Source organism: Jatropha curcas, chromosome 2, assembly GCF_041381405.1.
Source record: "Jatropha curcas cultivar XTBG-Jc1 chromosome 2, XTBG_Jcur_1.0, whole genome shotgun sequence".
In the NCBI taxonomy this organism is placed as follows: Eukaryota; Viridiplantae; Streptophyta; class Magnoliopsida; order Malpighiales; family Euphorbiaceae; genus Jatropha; species Jatropha curcas.
The window spans coordinates 20,255,534-20,276,048 of NC_143152.1; the positions used below are offsets into that span (position 1 = coordinate 20,255,534).

At 32.2% G+C, this 20,515-nt stretch overlaps 2 protein-coding genes and 2 long non-coding RNA genes across 4 annotated transcripts; 2 read left to right on the forward strand and 2 right to left on the reverse strand.

The window, feature by feature from the left end:
* Nucleotides 1-821: 821 nt before the first annotated feature.
* On the forward strand, nt 822-3,469 carry LOC149498364 (uncharacterized). Its single transcript, XR_016319745.1, has 2 exons — nt 822-1,456; nt 3,203-3,469. It is a non-coding gene; the product is annotated as an uncharacterized LOC149498364 (long non-coding RNA).
* A 2,695-nt stretch (nt 3,470-6,164) lies between these two features.
* Nucleotides 6,165-6,762, forward strand: LOC105641157 (uncharacterized). The gene is made up of 2 exons (XM_012225645.4): nt 6,165-6,372; nt 6,482-6,762. The coding sequence occupies exons 1-2, from the start codon at nt 6,274-6,276 to the stop codon at nt 6,599-6,601; spliced, it is 219 nt and encodes a 72-aa protein (XP_012081035.1). The 5' UTR covers nt 6,165-6,273; the 3' UTR covers nt 6,602-6,762.
* Nucleotides 6,763-7,697: 935 nt separating this feature from the next.
* Nucleotides 7,698-16,065, reverse strand: POP2 (Pyridoxal phosphate (PLP)-dependent transferases superfamily protein). The gene is made up of 19 exons (XM_012225644.4): nt 15,892-16,065; nt 14,815-14,957; nt 14,541-14,625; nt 14,338-14,410; nt 12,868-12,965; nt 12,534-12,626; nt 11,754-11,827; nt 11,577-11,615; nt 11,408-11,496; nt 11,252-11,328; nt 11,086-11,160; nt 10,584-10,631; nt 10,388-10,471; nt 10,212-10,299; nt 10,056-10,134; nt 9,635-9,725; nt 9,461-9,539; nt 8,846-8,961; nt 7,698-7,890 (listed from the first exon to the last, which is right to left on the reverse strand). The coding sequence occupies exons 1-19, from the start codon at nt 15,931-15,933 to the stop codon at nt 7,810-7,812; spliced, it is 1,554 nt and encodes a 517-aa protein (XP_012081034.1). The 5' UTR covers nt 15,934-16,065; the 3' UTR covers nt 7,698-7,809.
* A 1,626-nt stretch (nt 16,066-17,691) lies between these two features.
* Nucleotides 17,692-20,013, reverse strand: LOC149498365 (uncharacterized). The gene is made up of 2 exons (XR_016319766.1): nt 19,410-20,013; nt 17,692-17,883 (listed from the first exon to the last, which is right to left on the reverse strand). It is a non-coding gene; the product is annotated as an uncharacterized LOC149498365 (long non-coding RNA).
* Between the last annotated feature and the right edge of the window lie 502 nt (nt 20,014-20,515).

Genomic DNA, 20,515 nt, shown 5'->3' on the forward strand with positions numbered 1-20,515 from the left:
ACTATATATTTTCTTGTTAAACACAGTTTTATTGTAAGATTTTATTCAAGAGAGATTTTCTAAAGAGATTTCAGTAGCTGTCTGAAGATAGGAATTGGAGAATTAGACAATAAGCTTAAGTTTCTCGTAAACTTCAGCCAAGTGGCACTAAATAGGATTGTTAGCAATAGAAATACAATTAGAATACTTGACTCTTTTCTTTCCTAGGTTTATATTATCTACTCTCGAGCTGTGCCCTTAGTGTTGGAAGTAATTTCTTATGGCTTTGGAATTCTCTGTGTGCCCATTCTTACTCTCTCCTACTAGATTCCAATTCGAGGACGAATTGTCTTAAGGGGGAGAGATTGAAACACCCCGAATTTTTATTTTTGAAATCTTTGGATTTTTATTTAATTAAAAATCGGGAATTTTGACCGTGTGGGCTGTAAATGTAATACAGTCTCAATTCGAGCCCAAATTTTCGAATTGGGCGCAAGCCCAAATATAATGTCGAAAATTTTGAATCGAGAACAGTTAAATTTTCGAATAATAATGTGAAGTCCAGCAATTAATCTATTATGTATATATATAAATTAATTTTCCTAAAAAATCAAATGTCACAATTGTTCATATTCTATTAATATTGACTAAATGGAGAAAATATTATGGAATCGAACTGCATAATTAAAATAAATCAAACCGGGCCTTAAAATCAAACTGATTTTTCGAAAACCACACGAAAAATTCGAAAACCGAGAGAAAAACCTGCAAACTGAGCAAGAATCGAGCCAAATCGTTGAATTTGATCAAACCGGTTCGAATCGAATCGGAATGACCTAGAAACCGACATACCTTTCTTTTCTTTCTTTTCCTTCCCTTCCTCCTCTCCTTCTTCGCGGGCGGGCGCGACTCCCTCCTCTCCCTCTCCTTCTGTCTCCGGCCACCAGACTGACGATGGTGGGTGGCGATCGATTCCTCTCATGCCGCTGGTCACGTTGCCAGTCTTTCTTCACGCCGATCAGGCCCTCAGCGGCGACGATGCAAGCCTCTTCCTCTTAGCGACGCAGCTTCGATTCCGGCGAAATCCACCCCGTTTACGACTGCTTCACATGCAACTGAGGGACTCAATTGACTCCGCATCACTTGCTTGACGTTTTCCCTGCATCGATTCCGGCGATGAAGCCTGGATGACGGAACTGCCATGAATGGCAGTGGCGAAGCCATTGTCGAAGTAATTTTCGGCCAATTAAGGCACAGTCAGTCCAATTTGAACACAGATCCGGAGTCCCCATGAGATTTCGAACATTTTGGTGTATATATTGTAAAATTCTGGGCAAAAGTCGTTTTTCCGACCACCGTGCACGGCGGCGACGGCGGCAGTCCGGTTACCGGCCGGCGACACTCCGGCGAGGCCTCCGAGAGACAGAATTCTCTTCTCTTCATGCTGATTACGGAATCGTCGCCCGATTCCCAATTGGTACGTTCTGAACTAAATTTTCAATTTTTGTATATAACGAATTAATTGATTAATGAATTTAATTGAGTTATTAAATAGATTAAATTGAATAACAAGAAATTAGGTTATTGCATTAGCTTAAAAATATATGAACATTTATAGTCTTGTAAATAAATGAGATTGATTAGTGTGTGTATTTGAATAGTGAATATGATTTGTTAATTGGCTTAGGATTTTAGAGTAATGTAATTGCAAATTAGCTTAGAACATGGTCAAATAAATCACATGAACCATAATTAATTAGGAAGTTTGATATTAAGATAAAAAATATATATATATATATATATATATATATAAATAATAAATAATAAAAATTTCTAACTAAATTCTATGTAAGTTAAATAGGAATTTTAATAAACATTGTTAGGAGAAGTTACAAGTTAAAGTAAATAGTTATAGGGTAATTAACGCTATTAATGAATCACGCATGGAGGTTAACTAGTTGAAATCATTTAAGTATATATGTAAGTGTGATGAATGATATATGTAGCTTGAAGTTGATGGGCTGTCTGAATTGATTGATCTATGATTGAAAAATAGGATTATGGTGAACGGGTTGAGTTGTTTTGAAAGGAGGATGGGAATATAGCTGATTGATTGCCCGACGGATGGGCTGTGTGCATTGATTCATAAAAATATACTAATATTGTGATATTTGAGCAGGTAGATAGTCCAATATTTAGGGGAGGTGCTGCCGAAATTTCGATAGAACTTAGGCTAATTTAGTTAACAATGTAAAGTAATAAGTTTACTTAGAATAATTCTATAACTCAATACATAGTAAATAAAGTATTCTAATTATTTTACTATCATCACTATTTACTTAATTATTCAATTACTTATTTATTTTCATTGTTATTGTTTATTTTCATTATTATTGTTTATTCTATCATTGTTGTTTATTGTTAATATTATTCATTTATTTGCATTTGAGTATGAATGTCTAATTATGCATTGCATTCCGATGTTTAACTTTGCAATATTTCTGCAATTAATTGCAATGCTTGATTAGTTGTGATGTGACAATGCCTTGCTTTGTTTGTGTGGAATTGGGATGAAGTGGGTCACCATGGGTTTGTGAGACTGTTTCTGTTATATGGATCCTGATTCTGATTCTGTTATATTCTGATTTTGTTATATGGATCCTGATTCTGTTTCTGTTAGCCGGGTAAATGGGAGATCGGCGCCCCCGTGTGCACCTACCGTTACCGTTCCTGTTAACCACGGGTTGGCTTCTTTATTGGGCGCACCGGATAATCTAGATTTGATCGCAGCCCGCAGGGTGGCCTCCTGTTGTGAGCGCCTGATAATCTAGATTTGATGGAGACGACCGGGTTGCCTCCTGTTGGTATGGAAAAGAAAAGAGAGAATGGAAAAATAATGAGAGGGCTGGTCAAGTGAGGATTAGACCGGTCGGCCAGTATGGGGGATCGGCTCCCTGGTGCACATGTGAGAGGATGAGCCATGTGGGAGGACGGCTCATCGGGGGTTTGGTGACTCCACTGACTAATTTCCACGTGATGTGATTATATGAAGATGTTAATAATTGTGAGTGCTGGTGATATGCCATTTGTGTGACTGGCTGTGTGAGCATATATCTAGTCGGATGACTAGGTTGATATATTTATACAAATGTGTGAATGTGTGTGTTGTGCAATAATTATTATTCATTAATAAACTCACATCCCTTTTGTTCAATTTTTTCAGGAAGTAGCATTTTCTAAATCCCAGTTATAACTCTTCTCTTCACCGTTAAAAAGAAATTCGCTAATTTTAGTATTGATCAATTAAATAGATAATTGTCCGAAGACTTATATGTATACATCCGTCAGTAAACTCCGCAGTTATAGAACTTGTATACTTTTAAGTTGTGTATTATTATAGATGGAATAATTCTGTGAGCCTGTATTATAACTATAGTGTATTGTAAGCAGGGAAATTTGTAAATGTTTAAAATTTTATTGAGATAGCAAATTTGTAGCGTTTCAGACTTACTACGGGCCTCGGGGGCCTTAAGCTTACCTGGGCCCTAGTGCCGGTCCGGTCCATGGAAATGGGTCGTGACAGTAATCAACAATTTTCTTATAGAATAAAAAATTTTAATAGAAATTTATGTGGATAATTATTATTGATAGTCAGCAATTTTCTTATAAAAATAAAAAAATTTTCTATCACCTCCAAATAAAATATTTAAAAATATAATTTACTTAATAAATAGTTAAATTCATTAATAATTTCACTATTTGTACTTGACTCAAATCCATTGAAAGGCCATGTCTTGCAATGCTTATTTGAAAACTTAATAATTTATTAATAATGAATGTAAGTTGAGTACATCATAATAATATTCTTATAGGAATAAGAAATACAAATATAGAAAATTGAAATCTTCTGTTTGGAGATGTTCTTGATCTTGGTAGAAGAGGTTAATCTTCGGGGCAAAAATTGGTCCATTTTCAAATAGGACGATAAAAGAAACCTTCTCAATATTACCCCGAACATAGTTTTTTCGGAAACTTATTCCAAAGCAGAAGAGTTTAATATAACAAACTTTAATGGAGGAACAGACCGCACTACCAGGCTCTATTGGTAAAAGAAACTTATCCGAACTTAAAGATCTGAAGTCTCCAACCACAAGCAACCAACAATCCATCTTGTATTTTGAATTGCTTAGAAAAATAAATCCAAATAAAAACTCCTCAATAATGAGAAACAATTTCATGAAAGGAGAGAAAGGAAAAACCCAATAAGAGGGTATTAAAAACACTTAATATGAGAGACTAAATCTAAATTTTGTTCCAAACAATCGTGGGTTTGGAAATTATTAAAAAAAAACTAAAGAAAATAAAAAAACAATAGTAAGGGATGAAAAGAAATCACCACCGACCAAAGAAGGCTGGTTGATGGTGGTACCAAAGAAGGCTGGTTGGTGGTGGTTTAGAAACAAAATTTTGAAGGACACAAAAAAAGAGAGAGCCAGAGAGAGGGAGACGGCTAGAGTTTTTTTTATCCCTTTGGCCCTTGCAATGCTTATTTGACTCATACCCAATTAGCATTATTTATATTATACCCACCAGTATATAATCATTTTATTTTACTACCTCGTTCCATTTTATTTGCTTGTTATTTTTTTTTTGGATATCCCAAAATATTTATAAAGTTTCTAAATTTTTACATTTAAATAATTACTTTTTCCATAATAACCTTTATGATAGTTAATTAAATAAAGACTTTTATTAATATCTAAATGAGTTAAGGGTGACAAAGAGTAAAATAATTTTTGTTGACTAAATTCTTAATATACGTGTTTTGTCAAACTATGTAAACAAAATGGAACGGAGGGAGTATTATATTTAATATAATTTAATTATGAGTTAATCTTTTATAATTTTAATTGATAATATTAATAAATCCCATAAAAAATTTGAATTTATATTTTAGAATATCATTATTTCTAGAGCAAGTAATAGCAAACTGATCTAACTGCTCTTTTTAATCTAAACTGATCTAATTGCTCGTATAATCCAATTATCCTTATTAATTTAAAAGACAAATTCTTTCATTTGTACCAATAAAAAAAAACTTAAAAGAGAAAATTGTAGTTAGATGTTAAACAGATATCTCACACTACCCTTTTTCATTTTTTTTTTTTCTATCAATATTTTTTCCCCTCTCAAACAATCATTTGGATGTTAGGTCAGTTTACAATTATTTGTTCAAACACTAACAAAATCTGCTTTTGAAAGTAACGTCCCAAATGTTCTATGCACAAAACATTTAGATTCATTCCATTTCCATATTGTAAGAGTGACAAGCATAATTTTGAAAGTTAAATACATCATTTTAACTTCTAAATTTTGATACAAAAAAAAGAAAAAGAAAATCTCTGTGATACCCTGAATTTTATTTTTTTATAATAATTTCACGCCTCTTTATATTAGCAATAAAATTTTTTAAGGTTTTTGGCTTTTATTCAAGGTTAATATAACTTTCAAAACTATAATTTTCATATTTTTCAAATATCCAATAAGTATTTAATCCAAAAAATTTTATAAATTGAGGTGTTCAATGAGTCAAATTAAATTATTAATAAGTGCAATTTTATAAGTTGAAGAATCCAATAGATTAAAGTAAAAATCGAGGATGACACGCTATTTTTCATGATTAAGGATGAAAACGGTTCGGTTACCTACGAATTTTGAACTATCCGTATCCATATCCATTTAAAATTTACTATTCGTAATTAGTCCAAACCTGTTTAAATATTTATTTAAGTACCTATATCTGAACCTGTTTCAAAATATTACTACCATATCCATTCCAAACCTGTTTAAAGTTCTCCTTAAACAGTTAGGGTATTAGCAAATTTTAAACTATTTAAACTCGAACTCATTTAAAATGCATTTTGTACTAATAAATGGGCAATAGTATCCACGGGTACCTACGAAGAAAACTGTTTATTCTAGTAGATGATTTGTAGTGGGTATCCAAAGTCTAATACCCATACCCTATCCGTTGTGGATAGTAATTTCACTATCCGTATTCGTCTCAAACCCATTCATTAAACGGATTAGAGCGAAGCGGATACCCTAAAATATCCATCTAACTTCCATCCTAACGTGTAAAGGATGAATTATGTATTAAGCCTGTATTTAAACCCATTGGACTTGCACGAACCCAAAACCCAAAGGAGAAAAATCTTAGACAAATAAGGTTTCGCCTTACCTTATCTGTTGAATAAAAGTTTATCGTCTATCAGCGAGAAGATAAAAGAGAAAATGGAGGCAGCAGGGTTGCAAATGGCACTTCCTATACTGGGAATTGTAGCTGCTGCTGCTGTTACTTTCTATGCCGTAAGCTTTTCTGAGCTAAGTGAGGTATCCTTTTATATGTCATTCCTAAATATTAAAACTTTTAGATTTTCTTTCTTTCTTCCTCTTTCTGTTCTGTTAATTTGATTTTTTTTTTTTTTTTTTTTCTGTGAAGAAATCTTTTAGGGACTTGGATGAGTCAGAAAATGAAGGTGGAGGTGGAGGTTTCAGGCCAACTCTCAGCTCTAGGGAAAGAAGAGCCAGAAGAAAGGCTGAGAAACAGTCCAAGAAATAAAAATTATAAAGGCAAAACTTAATTTGTAATAATTATTTTTTTTCTTAAACAATTGTTAGATTCCTATAGTGATGAAACGTATAAAACCCATGATATTTCTTATTAGATGTATTTTGAATGGAACAATTAAATATAAAATATTTATTTTATTGACAAATTAATTCAAGTGTAAACAAATACAAATCAACTTTTAATTTATTTTAAGTGTGATAAATTATGTTTATTAATCTCTATTAACTTTGCTTTTGATTTATTGTACTCTTGCTTAGGGTTTCGATTATAAATTTTAATAATTTTGATAAAATTTAGCTGAAATAATCGCTTTAATAATATTAAAAATATAGAATTCTGGAAATTTTTACTTATATTAAGCATGTTAAGTATAGATTTTCAGTAAGTAGAATTTTTTTTATGCCAATAATTTAATAGACAAACGTCTCCAAAATGCATATGTTGGGATTGATTAGGAATTTCCAAGAATATAATTCTGCTTTAGTAGCTATAATTGTAGGCTAATCAAAACTGATGTTTATGGTTTATGGTATAGCAGAGGGAGATATGGATGAAAATGACTGAATATCTGCAAATTTTAAACTATCAAGTAAATTCATTTAAAATTTTAATTTTTATATTCTTTGCCAATTGGATTAAAATCAACTACCATCCAAAAAATCCAATAAAGATTTTGTTATTTCATTTCAGATCCATTTAACATATTCATAAATCTATAAATTTTTAAACTACTCATCCATTTCAAACCTATTAATCTCCATTAATTTTATTTGTTGCATATTTGATGTAATTTCATTTAATATAAAATAAAAGTAAAATTAATCATAATAATGCATTTCAAGTAACCGATTCCTAAAATTTTGGAGAAAAGTTTTTAATATAACATTTAGTGTTTTCAATTTTAGTCAAAATATTTTCGTATATATTTGTATGAATATTTAGAGTTTGAAAGAATATATTATGAAATGTTAGTCTCTTTAATGTTTAATGAAACAATACACAAATGCCAAAATTAAAACAATAATTGAAAAAAAAAAAAAAAAAAAAAGAACTCGTCTTCGAGGAGTAGGAGAGAAATAAAAAGGACAGAAAAACGGAGCAACACCCTTATAAAGGCTTTATTAATTAGGTAGCATGTGCATAACAATTCCAAAGAGATTTACTTTAGTACACAAAGAGCAAAGAAATATGGCAGTTTAGTGCTTTTTCTGTTGAGACTTAAGTTCATTTACCCTTTCTTCTGTTTGCTTCAGTGCCTTTCCATATTTGATAATTAACTGCAACCAAAATATTACAAGCTTCAGTTATTCTTCTACTTCAGGGAGTAGTAATTAAATTACTTCAGACAACACTCAAACCAACTGAACAAGGCACATGACTTTGGAATGGTTCAATATACCAATCCACTAATAAATCAAAATATTTTTTTTAATAGCATAATGCATAAATTTAACCCTCAGTTTTGATCAATTATCGTTGTGGCCCCTAAACTTTGCGGAGAATCAATCATGACCTTGCACTATCACATTTTAATAAAAACTATGCCCCTCAATAAAATGAATTATCAATTTCAGGGATTCAACTATGACCCTACACTTTTATATTTCATTTTAGTGAAAGGCATAGTTATTATTAAAATATAAAAGTGTAAGGTTATAGTAGATTTCCCCACAAAGCTCAAGAGCTACGAGGATAATTGTTGAAAGTTCAGAGTGGAACTTATTTCAAGATCTCAGAAAGAGCAGATACAGGAGCTACCTACACTTCCAGGCATACTCTTGCCGGGCTCCATGTCTTTAATCAAACCGCATTTTCAATTGCCAAATTTTAAGTTTGATTTCATGCTTTATATTTTTTTCTAAATATTTAATTTTATTTAGGTTACTTGACTTTAAAGCTATAAATTATATATGGACACTTAATGCAGCGTAGGCACACACGCAAATATGCACAATTGTTGTCTTAATTTTTTATCTTCACACTTAATAATTAGTTATTGGTTTTGTTATAATTATTAATGGAAGGTTCAGTTCTAATGACACTTTTATCTAAGTAAAATGCTGCTTAACCATGGTGTTGATGGGTTTGCTCTTAATTTATTCCTTCCAAACACCTCTAAGTGATGCATAACCTTGTTCTCCCTGAGCACCAGCTTAAATAACATGAAAGGACAGATTTTCTCTTGGTTATTCTAAGCAGTGCAATAATAAATAAAATGGCCACAAAACGCACCTCGTCAACCTCTTCAGGGCTTATTGTAAGTGGAGGAGACATCATTATGTTATCCCCTGCAACTCGCACCAACATCCCATGCTTCTCACATTGTGCTCCAAAATATGCGCCAACCCCTGAATGCCAATTGTTAACAAATATTTATCAACAAGGATTATAAAAAAGATTACATAAATTAGAATAATAGATGAGAAATTGATTAGATGAATGATTCGGTATACTATAATTAGATGATTTTATAAATGCAACACCAGTCCATGGGCAGGCAGCAACTTCCCCCGCATATGTGCGCTTGTTGGATCTCTATTGCTTTTCTTTTTCAATTTTTTTAGCATAAATTAACAAAAAAAAAAAAAGTACAATAATTCAAAATAATTTTCTTTTAGAGAATTGTTTTTTCTTCAACCACCTGAGGAAATTGTTTAAAATTAATGATGATAATTTTATCCCGTCATATAAAAATAGGGAAATTTGAGAACAAATTTTCAGAGAACTGTTTTTGGAGATGTATAACCAGCATAAGAAAAAACTAAAAGTCACTATGAAGAACGGGAACCAAGCATTTTGAAATTATATACTTAAGGCTAGAGGCAAACAGCAAAAGGAGTAACTTGCCCCATTCAGGAGGAAATGGATCATTAGGTGACTTATTGTCGGTAAATTCTGTACCAAGAATCAAGCCAGTTCCCCGAATCTACAGCATCATGAAAATATTACAATATAAGTATATCTTACTTGTATTCTCCACTTTAAAACATAAAGTTAAAATGTTTCAGACAGAGCACATACCTCTCCTATGATGGGACTGTCGGAGAATGCTTTTAAACCATCTTGGAATTTTGGGGCAATTTTACTTACTTGCTCAGGAATGTTTCTCTCCCTGCAAAGTACAGATTTCACTCACAACATTTTTCACGAAAAATTGTCAACCCGAAATATGAAAATGATGCTCTTGTATCATGAATTACCAACCAGTGAACGATCTCAACTAAGGTAATTTACAGGCAAATGGACTACTGATACCATAGTTTATGATAAGAAACCATACCAAGACATACACTATCACTATGCATTAACCACATGGTTTGCTATTTTGAGAATTATAGACTATTGCTTGGTATTTAGGCGTAGTATGAGACACAACATTTCATTGAATCAAGATATTGAGCTGATGTTCCAATTCTATAAAGAAATGCAGAAAGACACATACTTGTATATCTTGAGTGCTTCAATGGCAACCGCACATGATACAGGGTGGCCAGAATAAGTGAATCCATGAGAAAAAGAGCCTGATACAAAAGAGTTAATGTCAAGCACCCTATTGTAACATTGATTGGACAGTATTTTGATGAGTGCATCGACATACCGAGTTTGTTGCTTTGTGAGTGTATAACATCTGAAACTTCTGGGCTAACCATAACACCTCCAATTGGCAAATATGCAGAAGAAAGCGCCTGGAAACCCAAAGCCAGAACAATGAAAAGAAATGAAATAATGTCTTAGGTTGCAACAATGATGTAAATAAAATTTATCCCAACTTACCTTTGCTACAGATACAAGGTCTGGTTTAATGTTGTATTTGTCACACCCAAACATTGTTCCAAGCCTTCCAAAAGCACAAATTACCTACAGTAATCAGAAATAAAGAAAGCAAGCTTCAGTTGCCAGTATTGGAGAGCTTAGACATAACATTCTTGGAAATATGAATAGACATAACATGCTTAGATGTAGTGAGTACCTCATCTGCTATAAAAAGAATGTCATATTTTTTTACAACAGCTTGCACCTGCAAAAGATAAAATACGATCAAATAATTGTAAAGTGCATATAGCCTATAGGCGAGTGAGCATAGAGCTGATAAAGAAAAGAACAAAACCAAGTGAAGAATTCAAATAAATCTCCAATAGCCCAAATAAGAATTCCAAAAATATATGAAAGGGCATCCGCAACACAGAAAATTTTCATGATATAAGCATCACTCGGGGCATTTTTTACTGTCCAAAAATGTCATCTCAAGTATTTCAACATTAGAAAAAGACAATCAGCAATATAGGCATTTTTCACAGCATACGCATCAAAGTAGGCATGTTCCATCTAAAAGGCATCATCTCAAACCCAAATTAGAATTCCAACAACATTTTGAAAGAGCATCAGAAATATTTTAACCATGTAAGCACCAAACCAGGATTTCTATCTAGAAGATTCCATCTGAAGCAAATCATGATCAAGTGACATCTTACCTTTTCGAAATAAGATGCAGGTGGAGGTATCACACCTCCTGCCCCCATGACAGGCTCCGCAATAAATGCAGCAATCTGAAATGAACATCTACCGTAGGTGAGCAACACAAACCAATCCTCCTAGTTCTGCAATGAGTTTCCATATAAGATGGTCAAAATGAAATACCGTCTCTGGTCCCTCTTTCAGGATGAGATCCTCCAAATTCTTAGCTAATCTGCTTGAGAATTCTTCCTCTGTCTCACCTGAAACATGGAAGCATGCTATAATAAAAATGTATTATTTTAGAAAGCATCACAGGAGTCGCAGAAGTAATATAGCAACCTGGAAGATGATAACGCCAGTAATGAGGGCAGTCAGTGTGCAAGACAAATGGAGCGGGAAGATCAAACTTTTGGTGCAATGCTGGAAGTCTGTAATTTGTATCTATGAGTTAATGGTATTAAGATTTTCATAATCAAACACTAGTTGAGCAAGCTTATAATTCTTTTACCCAGAAAGACTGGCTGATATCAAAGTTGAACCATGGTAACTGCCAATATGCAATTTTCAATGATTAGTAATTGAGATCATTGCCAAAATGCAATATTTGTATGATTAGTAATTAGGATTAATGCCAAAAAAGAAAAGGCAACAATAAAAAGATCACTAGTTTTTTAGTTAAACATACGATTTTGCACGGGCTATAAATTTCTTCTTATTTGGTCTTCCAAGAGCATTGTTATAGTACCAAACTAGCTTCACCTACAAATTAAATCGGTAAAGAATTATCAAGAAAAAATTATAGTGTTTCTTTTGGTAATCAAAAAAAAAATGAAAGCACAGATATATTATCAGCATCACCATTAACATTCTTAATAAACATCAAATATAGCAATACGAAAGCATGATTCTGATATGACATCCAAGTTTACTTTGCTTATTCAAATTCTTTTATACTTGATAAAACCATCAGCAATTTGATGCTTAGATATTATAATCGGAGTCATCAAACAAACATGGGAGCTTGGACAACAAACTGAATTTACAATCTTTTCTATTCCAATAATTTATGTGTCATTAAATGGAAAAACTTTGAATCTTTACATGATAAAAAAATTATGGTGATATCTTACATGCTTCTATTTGCAATTTTTTTTCTTCTTAACACCTTAAGTGTCTTGAACTTAAGCTCAGATGCAACATCATCAAGATTGCTAAAAAGTTAATGGAAAAACAACTAAGAAATGAAAGTATCAGCAACAGCCGTCATAGTAGTAGTACAACAATGGCAATAAAAATAACAGGAGTATCATGAGAACTTAAGCTCAAATGCAACATCATCAAGATTGCTAAAAATTTAATGGAAGAACAACTATATAAGAATCGAAAGTATCAACAGCAGCCATCATAGTAGTAGTACAACAATGGCAACAACAATAGCAGAAGTGCTTATGAATAATAAGTAAACCTGAGTGTCATTAGCTTCTGATCCGCTATTTGTAAAGAAGGCTTTTGCCATTTTGCTTGAAGTAAAAGTTTCTAGAAGTTCCTTTGCAAGATCCTGTCAAATAAGTTAACATCCATTAGAGAGCAATTTCAGAAGAAAGCTATCAAATATTTTCTGATGACTTACACTAGTGTCCATTAGAGAGAGCATGTAGCAAGATGTTCATTGATCAAGCATTATCAATTAGTTAATCAAAAATCTTACTAAGGAAGGGAACATGAGATTAAAATTATAAAATATGCTTAAATTCAAGGATTTAAACCAACATGAAACAAATAATAGACTATGTGAATACCAAAGAGGGTTTTGTTGTACGATTCCAAAAGGAGTGGTAAAATGGTAACTTATGCAATTGTTCTGTTGCAGCAGCCACAAGCCGTGGTTCACTTCCCCCTGCAGACAGACAAGATTAAATCAGCAAATGCTTCCAATTTTTTCCACCCACAAGTACATAATGAGACCTAGTTTCAGTGGGGACACTATGCTATTCTAGGCTCTAGCCAATTGTGATGCCTTCTTATAAAACATGAAATGCAACTACTTGTCACAATTTAATTTTCGCAGATCTGAAAAGAAGAAATGAATAAAGAGCGTGAATTGCAAGAAAGTGTGTCTGAATATTCACAATCATTCAGTATCAACCATCTTACAGATTGAATAAAGTATTATGATATGAATTCATGATGGTGCTAAATTTTATATCATTTTATAAATGCCTTGGCTAATAATCATATCCATATCATTTTTTATCGGTCAATAGACGTTTAGCACAATACATGTCCCAGAATACATGCCTTGGCTAATAATCATATCCATATCCCATCTGGTAAAATCTTTCCAAAAAAATAGTCACTCTGTCTCATTTTTTATTTGTGCAGTTGGCCAATATGCAGTTCTTTTTTATCATTTTTTTAGTTTATGTTCTAGGTCATTTTAAGCCTTTTTCTATTTATTTTAATTTGGTTTGTAAATAATAAATTTGAAATATCTAATCAATAGAGGAAAGATGAAACTGGGGACATACTTTTGAAAGAAAAACTTTAAACAGCAGGATTAGACTTGCCTAGACTTAGTATATGGGCCCACCCATGGACCAAACTAATCAAAAAAGAGATTCTTTTAAAATTTTTGCCACTTTATCCTTTTTATCGCAATAATAGATAGAAATATCCTCGTTTCAACAAAATTTTATTTTTCATTAATTTGGTCCACAGGTGAACCCATAGAATGGGTCTAGGTAAATGAATTCCAGAACAGGATATGACTTGGATGGCAAGAGAAAGATTAACTTATATGAAACATGCTTATAAGAATTGTTCAATGTCAATAAAGAGCAAGTACCCTGCTGGCCCCCTTTTTTCACCTACAATTTCCTTCACTTTATACCATAGAGGCTCTTACCGTCTATTCAATTCATAATTTGAAGATTCATAATGTACATGCAAAGTGTCCAAGCAATTAGCTAGCCAAACAATAAAATCATATCAGCTCTCTTTAGATACTTTCTTGTTGATATTTTCATGAGTAGAGATTGACATAGAATATACTTTGAGATTCTAGGACCTATTTAAATTTCTTTAAAGAACAGATTTTCAGCCCTTCTATTAATCCATTTCAACTGATCAAGTGGATTCAAAATGTCATCATCAGATGATAACTGAAACAACTTGTAAGTGCAACAACCATAAAAAATTCAAGACAAACAAAGGAATGACAATAAATGGTGCTCTATGAGGAAGAAGAGATGAGAAGGTATTATCATTACCCAAAGCAGTGCACCAAAGACCAGCAAGAGAATCAAGATACTTCTTCCCATTAATGTCATAAACATAGCTACCCTAGAAAAATTGATCAAGTTCCAGTTAGTTATGCAGCTAAGAGGAGAAAATTCTATAGATTAGTAAAAAGAAGCATTTTGTAACCAAAATACAACAAATGGCAATCAAAGAATTTAAAAGAATATTTTACCTCAGACTTATCTATGACGAGAGGATGCAAATCAGTACTCTGCCACCCAGCAGTGAAAGGTGCCAACATATCATGCCCCTTATAACTGTAATAATCAAGAGCTATTAGCTACTGTCCAAGTCCTTGATTGAACTCCTTCCACAAACATAAAAATGATGCGATTAATCATATACATAACTGCAATTTTGCGAACTATGTTGATGTCAGAAAAGAACAAGTCACAGGTGGAGAAGAAGAGAGAGGTATGAATCATAACCGTAGAAACACAACTTACCCTCTACCATCCCTCGAATCAGTCGTTGAGTCATCCTTTTGCAAAGATGCCTCTGTGCCATACAATTTGGCCAGGCATGGAGCCGAAGCAAGATGCTTCTGTGAACTGCCAGAAGCTGCAACATGTTTGCTGTGTGAACCAAGCTAAAACACAGAGGAAAAAAAACATGCATGAAAAAGCCATTAACAATGACTAAAGAAGCTTACTGAGCAAACAAAAGATTCAAAGTTCGTTTGAACAGCCTGCAAAATTACTCAATTATCAATGGATCAATTTGTGTGACAAGGTAGATATACGCACAAATACTTGAAATAAATTTGCACTTGTATCAATGTTGCATAACTACAAAATCAACTCTACAACAGCTGAGGAAGTAATTTTATTTCCACGAATATATTAACTACTGCATTGAACATGCAGCACTCAATGTATAAATAAAAATAAAATCTCTTGAGCATTAGGCGAAAATGCAGTTCTTGGAATTAAATAAGAAAGGGATTTATGACCAGAGTTTATCACTCTCCCTTGACAGAAACAACTGCAGATCCACAAATTTATTTTTCAAAAGTAAAAACAGAGTAAATACCAAAGGCCGTCAGCCAAGCCAATATTATTCATTTGGGGATTCTTTAAAAATAATGTAACCAAAAAAATAAATAAATAAATAAATAAAACACAATATCCATTCACTATTCCTCAAGCATTTCCTCACCAACCAGACAGAACCTCAAAACTGAAGATTGTAAAACTACATCAATATAATAAAAAATTGTCAATCTTCCAATTTAAATACTACTCCTAGATTAAAAAGAGAACAAAGAAACATTATATTAATGGTCTTGAAAAGACACAAAGGGGGAAAAGAAGCAAACAAGAATAATAATCTGTCTGTCCCAGAAGGGTAATTCTGTTTTCACTTCTTTAATAAGATTCACTAAACAAAATAAGAAAAACATTAAGGAACATATTCATATGATCCGCAAAACTAGGAACACCAAGCTTTCAAAGAACATGCAAAAAGAAAGAAAAAAAAAATTTGCAATGACGGAAAATTGATATTTCAAGAATTAAAGATACCTGGTTTTTGAGAGTGGATCGAAGGATTTTGTTGATGACCATCTTTGTTTTTGTTATTAAGGTTCAACTAAACAATCCAAGAAGAAAAGAAGTTGTATGAGTTGCAGAGAGTGAGCGATTCAGACGACTCTTTGATTGGATTTATATTGCTGACACAGTTAACGCTTAATTGCTAAATGATAGCATTCCTTTTTGAATATTATTAGACAAGTGGGCCAAGCTGCCATGGAATATCGAGGTTCCACTGCTCCAATTTAACTTTATTTTGTCTGCCTTGCATATGACTTATTAACTTATTAATTATTATTATTATATCATTAATAAGAATGATTCCGTTATAAGTAATTCTACTTTTTTGCGTTACAAACAGTGAAGAACAATATATATATATATATATATATATATATATATATATATATAGACGCGTGTTTTTAACTTATTATAAATTCTAATTTTTCAAAAAAAAAATTACTTTCACATGGAAGCAATTGATTCTTTTAAATTATAATAAAACTAAATGTAATTTGACCAAATTATTTTTTATCTTAAAATTAGAAGTGATTTTCAAAATAGTTATTGTATTTAATATAAATAAGGATATGATTAAAAAAAATGTATGATTTCTTAAAAGACTCAAACTAATTTATATTTTGGAACAAATCAATAATTTTAAAACGACTTATATTTAGAATCGAGGGTGTAATAAAATTAATCCAATACACTCCTAAGAGTATTTAACCAAATTATTATTTATCTTAAAAAATAGTAACTATTTTAATTGTTAATTAAATGTAATTTAGTTTATTTTTTCACCTATATGAGGAATAATAAGAGGTTTCAAATTCGAGTTGAACTAATTAATTTTGTGGTAATAAAGGTTTAAATAGTTTACACTTTACCGGCTAGATTCACTCCCTACGTTTTTTTTTTTTTTTTTTTTTTATTTTTCTATATTATTGTCCCACTTCCTTTTCTAAAAATAGATCATTTAATGATATATACTTAAACTTCTTTTTTTTATTTCCTATTCAATAAATATAGTATTTTAATATTCCATAATTAATAATTTTTAAATAAAATAGTACTCTTTCTATCCCAAAATATAAGTCGAAATATAATTCGTTTGCACGGAATTAAGAAAACAATTGATTCTTCTAAGTTAAAATAAAATCAATGATAATTTGACCAAATTATCCTTTATCTCAAAATCACTAATAACTCATCAACATAGTTATTATTAGTAATACTCTCCGTTTTATTTTAATAGCAACATTTGCTCTTCTCATAAGAATTAAGAAAATGATTTGAATTTATTGATTTTCTAAAAATACATGGTAGAATATCTAAATTGTCCTTCTTCAATATAAATATAAAAAAAATTATACCTAATAAAGATAAAATTGTAAAAAAATAGTTAATAGTCTCAAAATCATAAATGAGCACTTAAAGTAAAACAGTGTAAAATCCCTATTTGTTGCTATTAAAATAGAACGGAGGGAGTATAAATAAAGGTAACATTAAAAGTTTATTATTTGTTACTCCTTAAAATACTTAAATCAACTTATATTTTAGGACAATACAATCACCCAAAAATACTTCTCTTTTGAGACAGAGAGAATATATATAAAAATTTTTAAAACAATCCAATTAATCAACTATCACAACCCATCTCCGCGGGCTGGACCGGCACTAGACCCGTTTGGGCTTAAGACCCTCGAAGCCCGTAGTAAGCCTATATTAGTTAAACTCATATTCTATTCATAAATGTGGCTTCAGGCCCAATAATTTATTTCACCAATATATCAAAAATACAATACATAATATTAATATACGTGCTCTTATTATCCAATTACAACACATTAGAAATACAATTGCGGAACTCCATAATCTAAAGTCCTTAACATTTACATGGCTAACACAACTATTAACAAGTTTCTAGTTTCGATATTTCGACTCAGTCGGGTCCATAGGACTCTTCTTTCTTCTTATTACCTAAAAAAAAAAAAAAAAAGATAGGAGGCAGGGGTTAGCGTCAAACTCAATGAGTAGGGTTAGATAACTTTCTCACCCCACACAATCACACATATGCTATAATAAATCAATTTAGTCCTCCAATTAGTTATATGATCATGCAATTTGTCACACAAATGGCAATACAACAGCAATCACAATTATTATCATCTTCATATAATCACCTCACGTGGAAATTAGTCAGTGGCATCACCGAAACCCCAACAAGCCATCCTCTCACATGGCTCGCCCTCTCATACGTGTGCACCAGGGAGCCGATCCCCCATACCTGGCCGACCGGTCTAATCTTCACTTGACCAGCCCTCTCATTGTTTTTTCATTCTCTCTTTTCTTTTCCATACCATCAGAAGGCCACCCTATGGTTTATCCATATTATCCATATCATATCATCAGGTGCACACGGGGGCGCTAATCTCTCATATAGCCAACGGTCTTGTAGACCGCCCTCACAAACCCACGGTGACCCATTTCATCCCAATTCCACACAAACAAGACACAACAATATCACAACACAGGTAATCAAGCAAATTTTAATCGCAAAAATAGTGCAGCACAATATAGCAATTTAACAAATGCATGATAACATTTAGCCGTGAATGCATGAATGCAAAGATGCAGGTGTATGATGCGAATTATCTAACAATACTCATTGTTCTTTATGGTCCTTTAAAGGACTATCTTTATTACGCTTCCAACTTTTTTCTTCACATTCCGAAACTTTATAAGCATCTAAAATAATAAGAAAATTCTAAATAAGAATTCTAATTCAAAAAATGTATTTCACATTCATTTATTAGTTTTGGTTACTAGTTACTTAACTAACTTATCAAACTAAACTGTACAATATATATATATATATATATATATATATATATATATATATATATATTGTTTCCTTAATTATTTATTTATTCTAGTTATTTGGTACGTAATAATAATAATAATACTAAAAGTTTTAGTCGTTACCACCTATTAAGGATACAACTAATTTAGTTCTTTATTAAGTGTTTTGCCGAAAATTCGGCATCATTTTCTCTATAAACTAGACTATCCAAATTTTATACATCGCACACATCAACACACAGCCCATCCATCGGGCAAATTCTTAATCAAAGCCCATGCTCTGTTATGTCCTCATTAAATCAACTTGAATTAATTTATCCACACCAGTATTTAATTCCAACTCAAAGCAAAGGTATTTTCACGGATTTAGTTCATTCCATGATAATGTGTATATACTTAATTAACCATTTTTATTAAAATACTTAACTTCCCATTAATCTCTTTTTAGCACTTAAGGTACCAAAAGTAATATTCTTACCCCATAGCAATCTAGGTTCTTAAATTTTTGATTTGGATTAACCAAGTTAAATAATGTTCTAACTAATTAGAATTTTTATTTAATCTCATCAAATAATTATAAAATAAGGAAATAAATTCAAATTGATTTCTAAAGGAAAAATGCAGAATTGGGTTATAAGGTTTACCAATGTGAAATTGGATCACATATTCGAGATCAACGTGAAGAGGAGAAGATTCTGCCTTTGGAGCCTCACCAGAGCGTCGCCGGCCGGTCACCGAAATGCCGCCGCCGGCCGCCGTGCACGATGGTTGGAAAATCGAACATTCACCAAAATTGACAAACAATACATCATTTTATTCGTTTCAATGAGAGGATCACTAATATGTGTTCAAATCAAGGTGGGTGTGAACCATTTGGCCGAAAATTGGCCGAAAAGGTTTGGTGGTACCCATTTTGGGTTTTCTGATTCCGGCTATATCAGTCGGCGAGAAGGCCATCAAATGAAAGAGAGAAAAGAGAGGAGTCAATTGACACCTACCTTGACACCTCAAGTCACCGAAAACGGTGGGAAATTGCCAGAGAAGTTGCTACAATGGTGCCGACTGTTTCGATTGAGATTTCTCTCAATCAGGGCTCAAATCGCACAAACCAAGGCTTGAATCAAACTCCTTGCGACGAGTAGATATTTTTAGAGTATTTATTTGCCAGAATTGGTGACCGACGGTCGGAGAACGAGAAGAAAAGGGAAGGGGGGGTGGTTTGTTGAGAGAGAATAGAGAGAGAGAGACGCTGAGTCTCTCTTCTCCTTTCTCTCTTTTTTTTTTCTAGAATTTTCTAATTGGTTGATGGGATTTGGGTCGATTCGAGTCTGGTTTGGTTTAAATCATGATTTTAGCTTGATTTTTCAATTGATTTATGGATTTTTCATCTGGTTTTCGAAAAATTCAAGCTGGTTAACGGGTCCGATTTTACAACAATTAAATATTTCTTGTAAATCCTCATTGGCTGATTTTAAAATTTAGTTTTTAAATGAAACTTCTATGAAATCAAATATTCGGGTCGTTTCATCAAACTCTGTTCAAAAATTAAAATTTCATTAGTTGATGGATTATTAATATAAGAGCATATCATTATCATCTAAAAGAAACATTGAGTTTTTGCAAGTGTTGATGTGGCACTTCCTTGGACTCTCTAATATTTTAGCTTTTGCTTTTTGTCTTACTTGATAAATTTTTTAATATTTCTCTTTTTTTAAACACTTTTTTCTCTTCCTCATTTATTACTCTATGA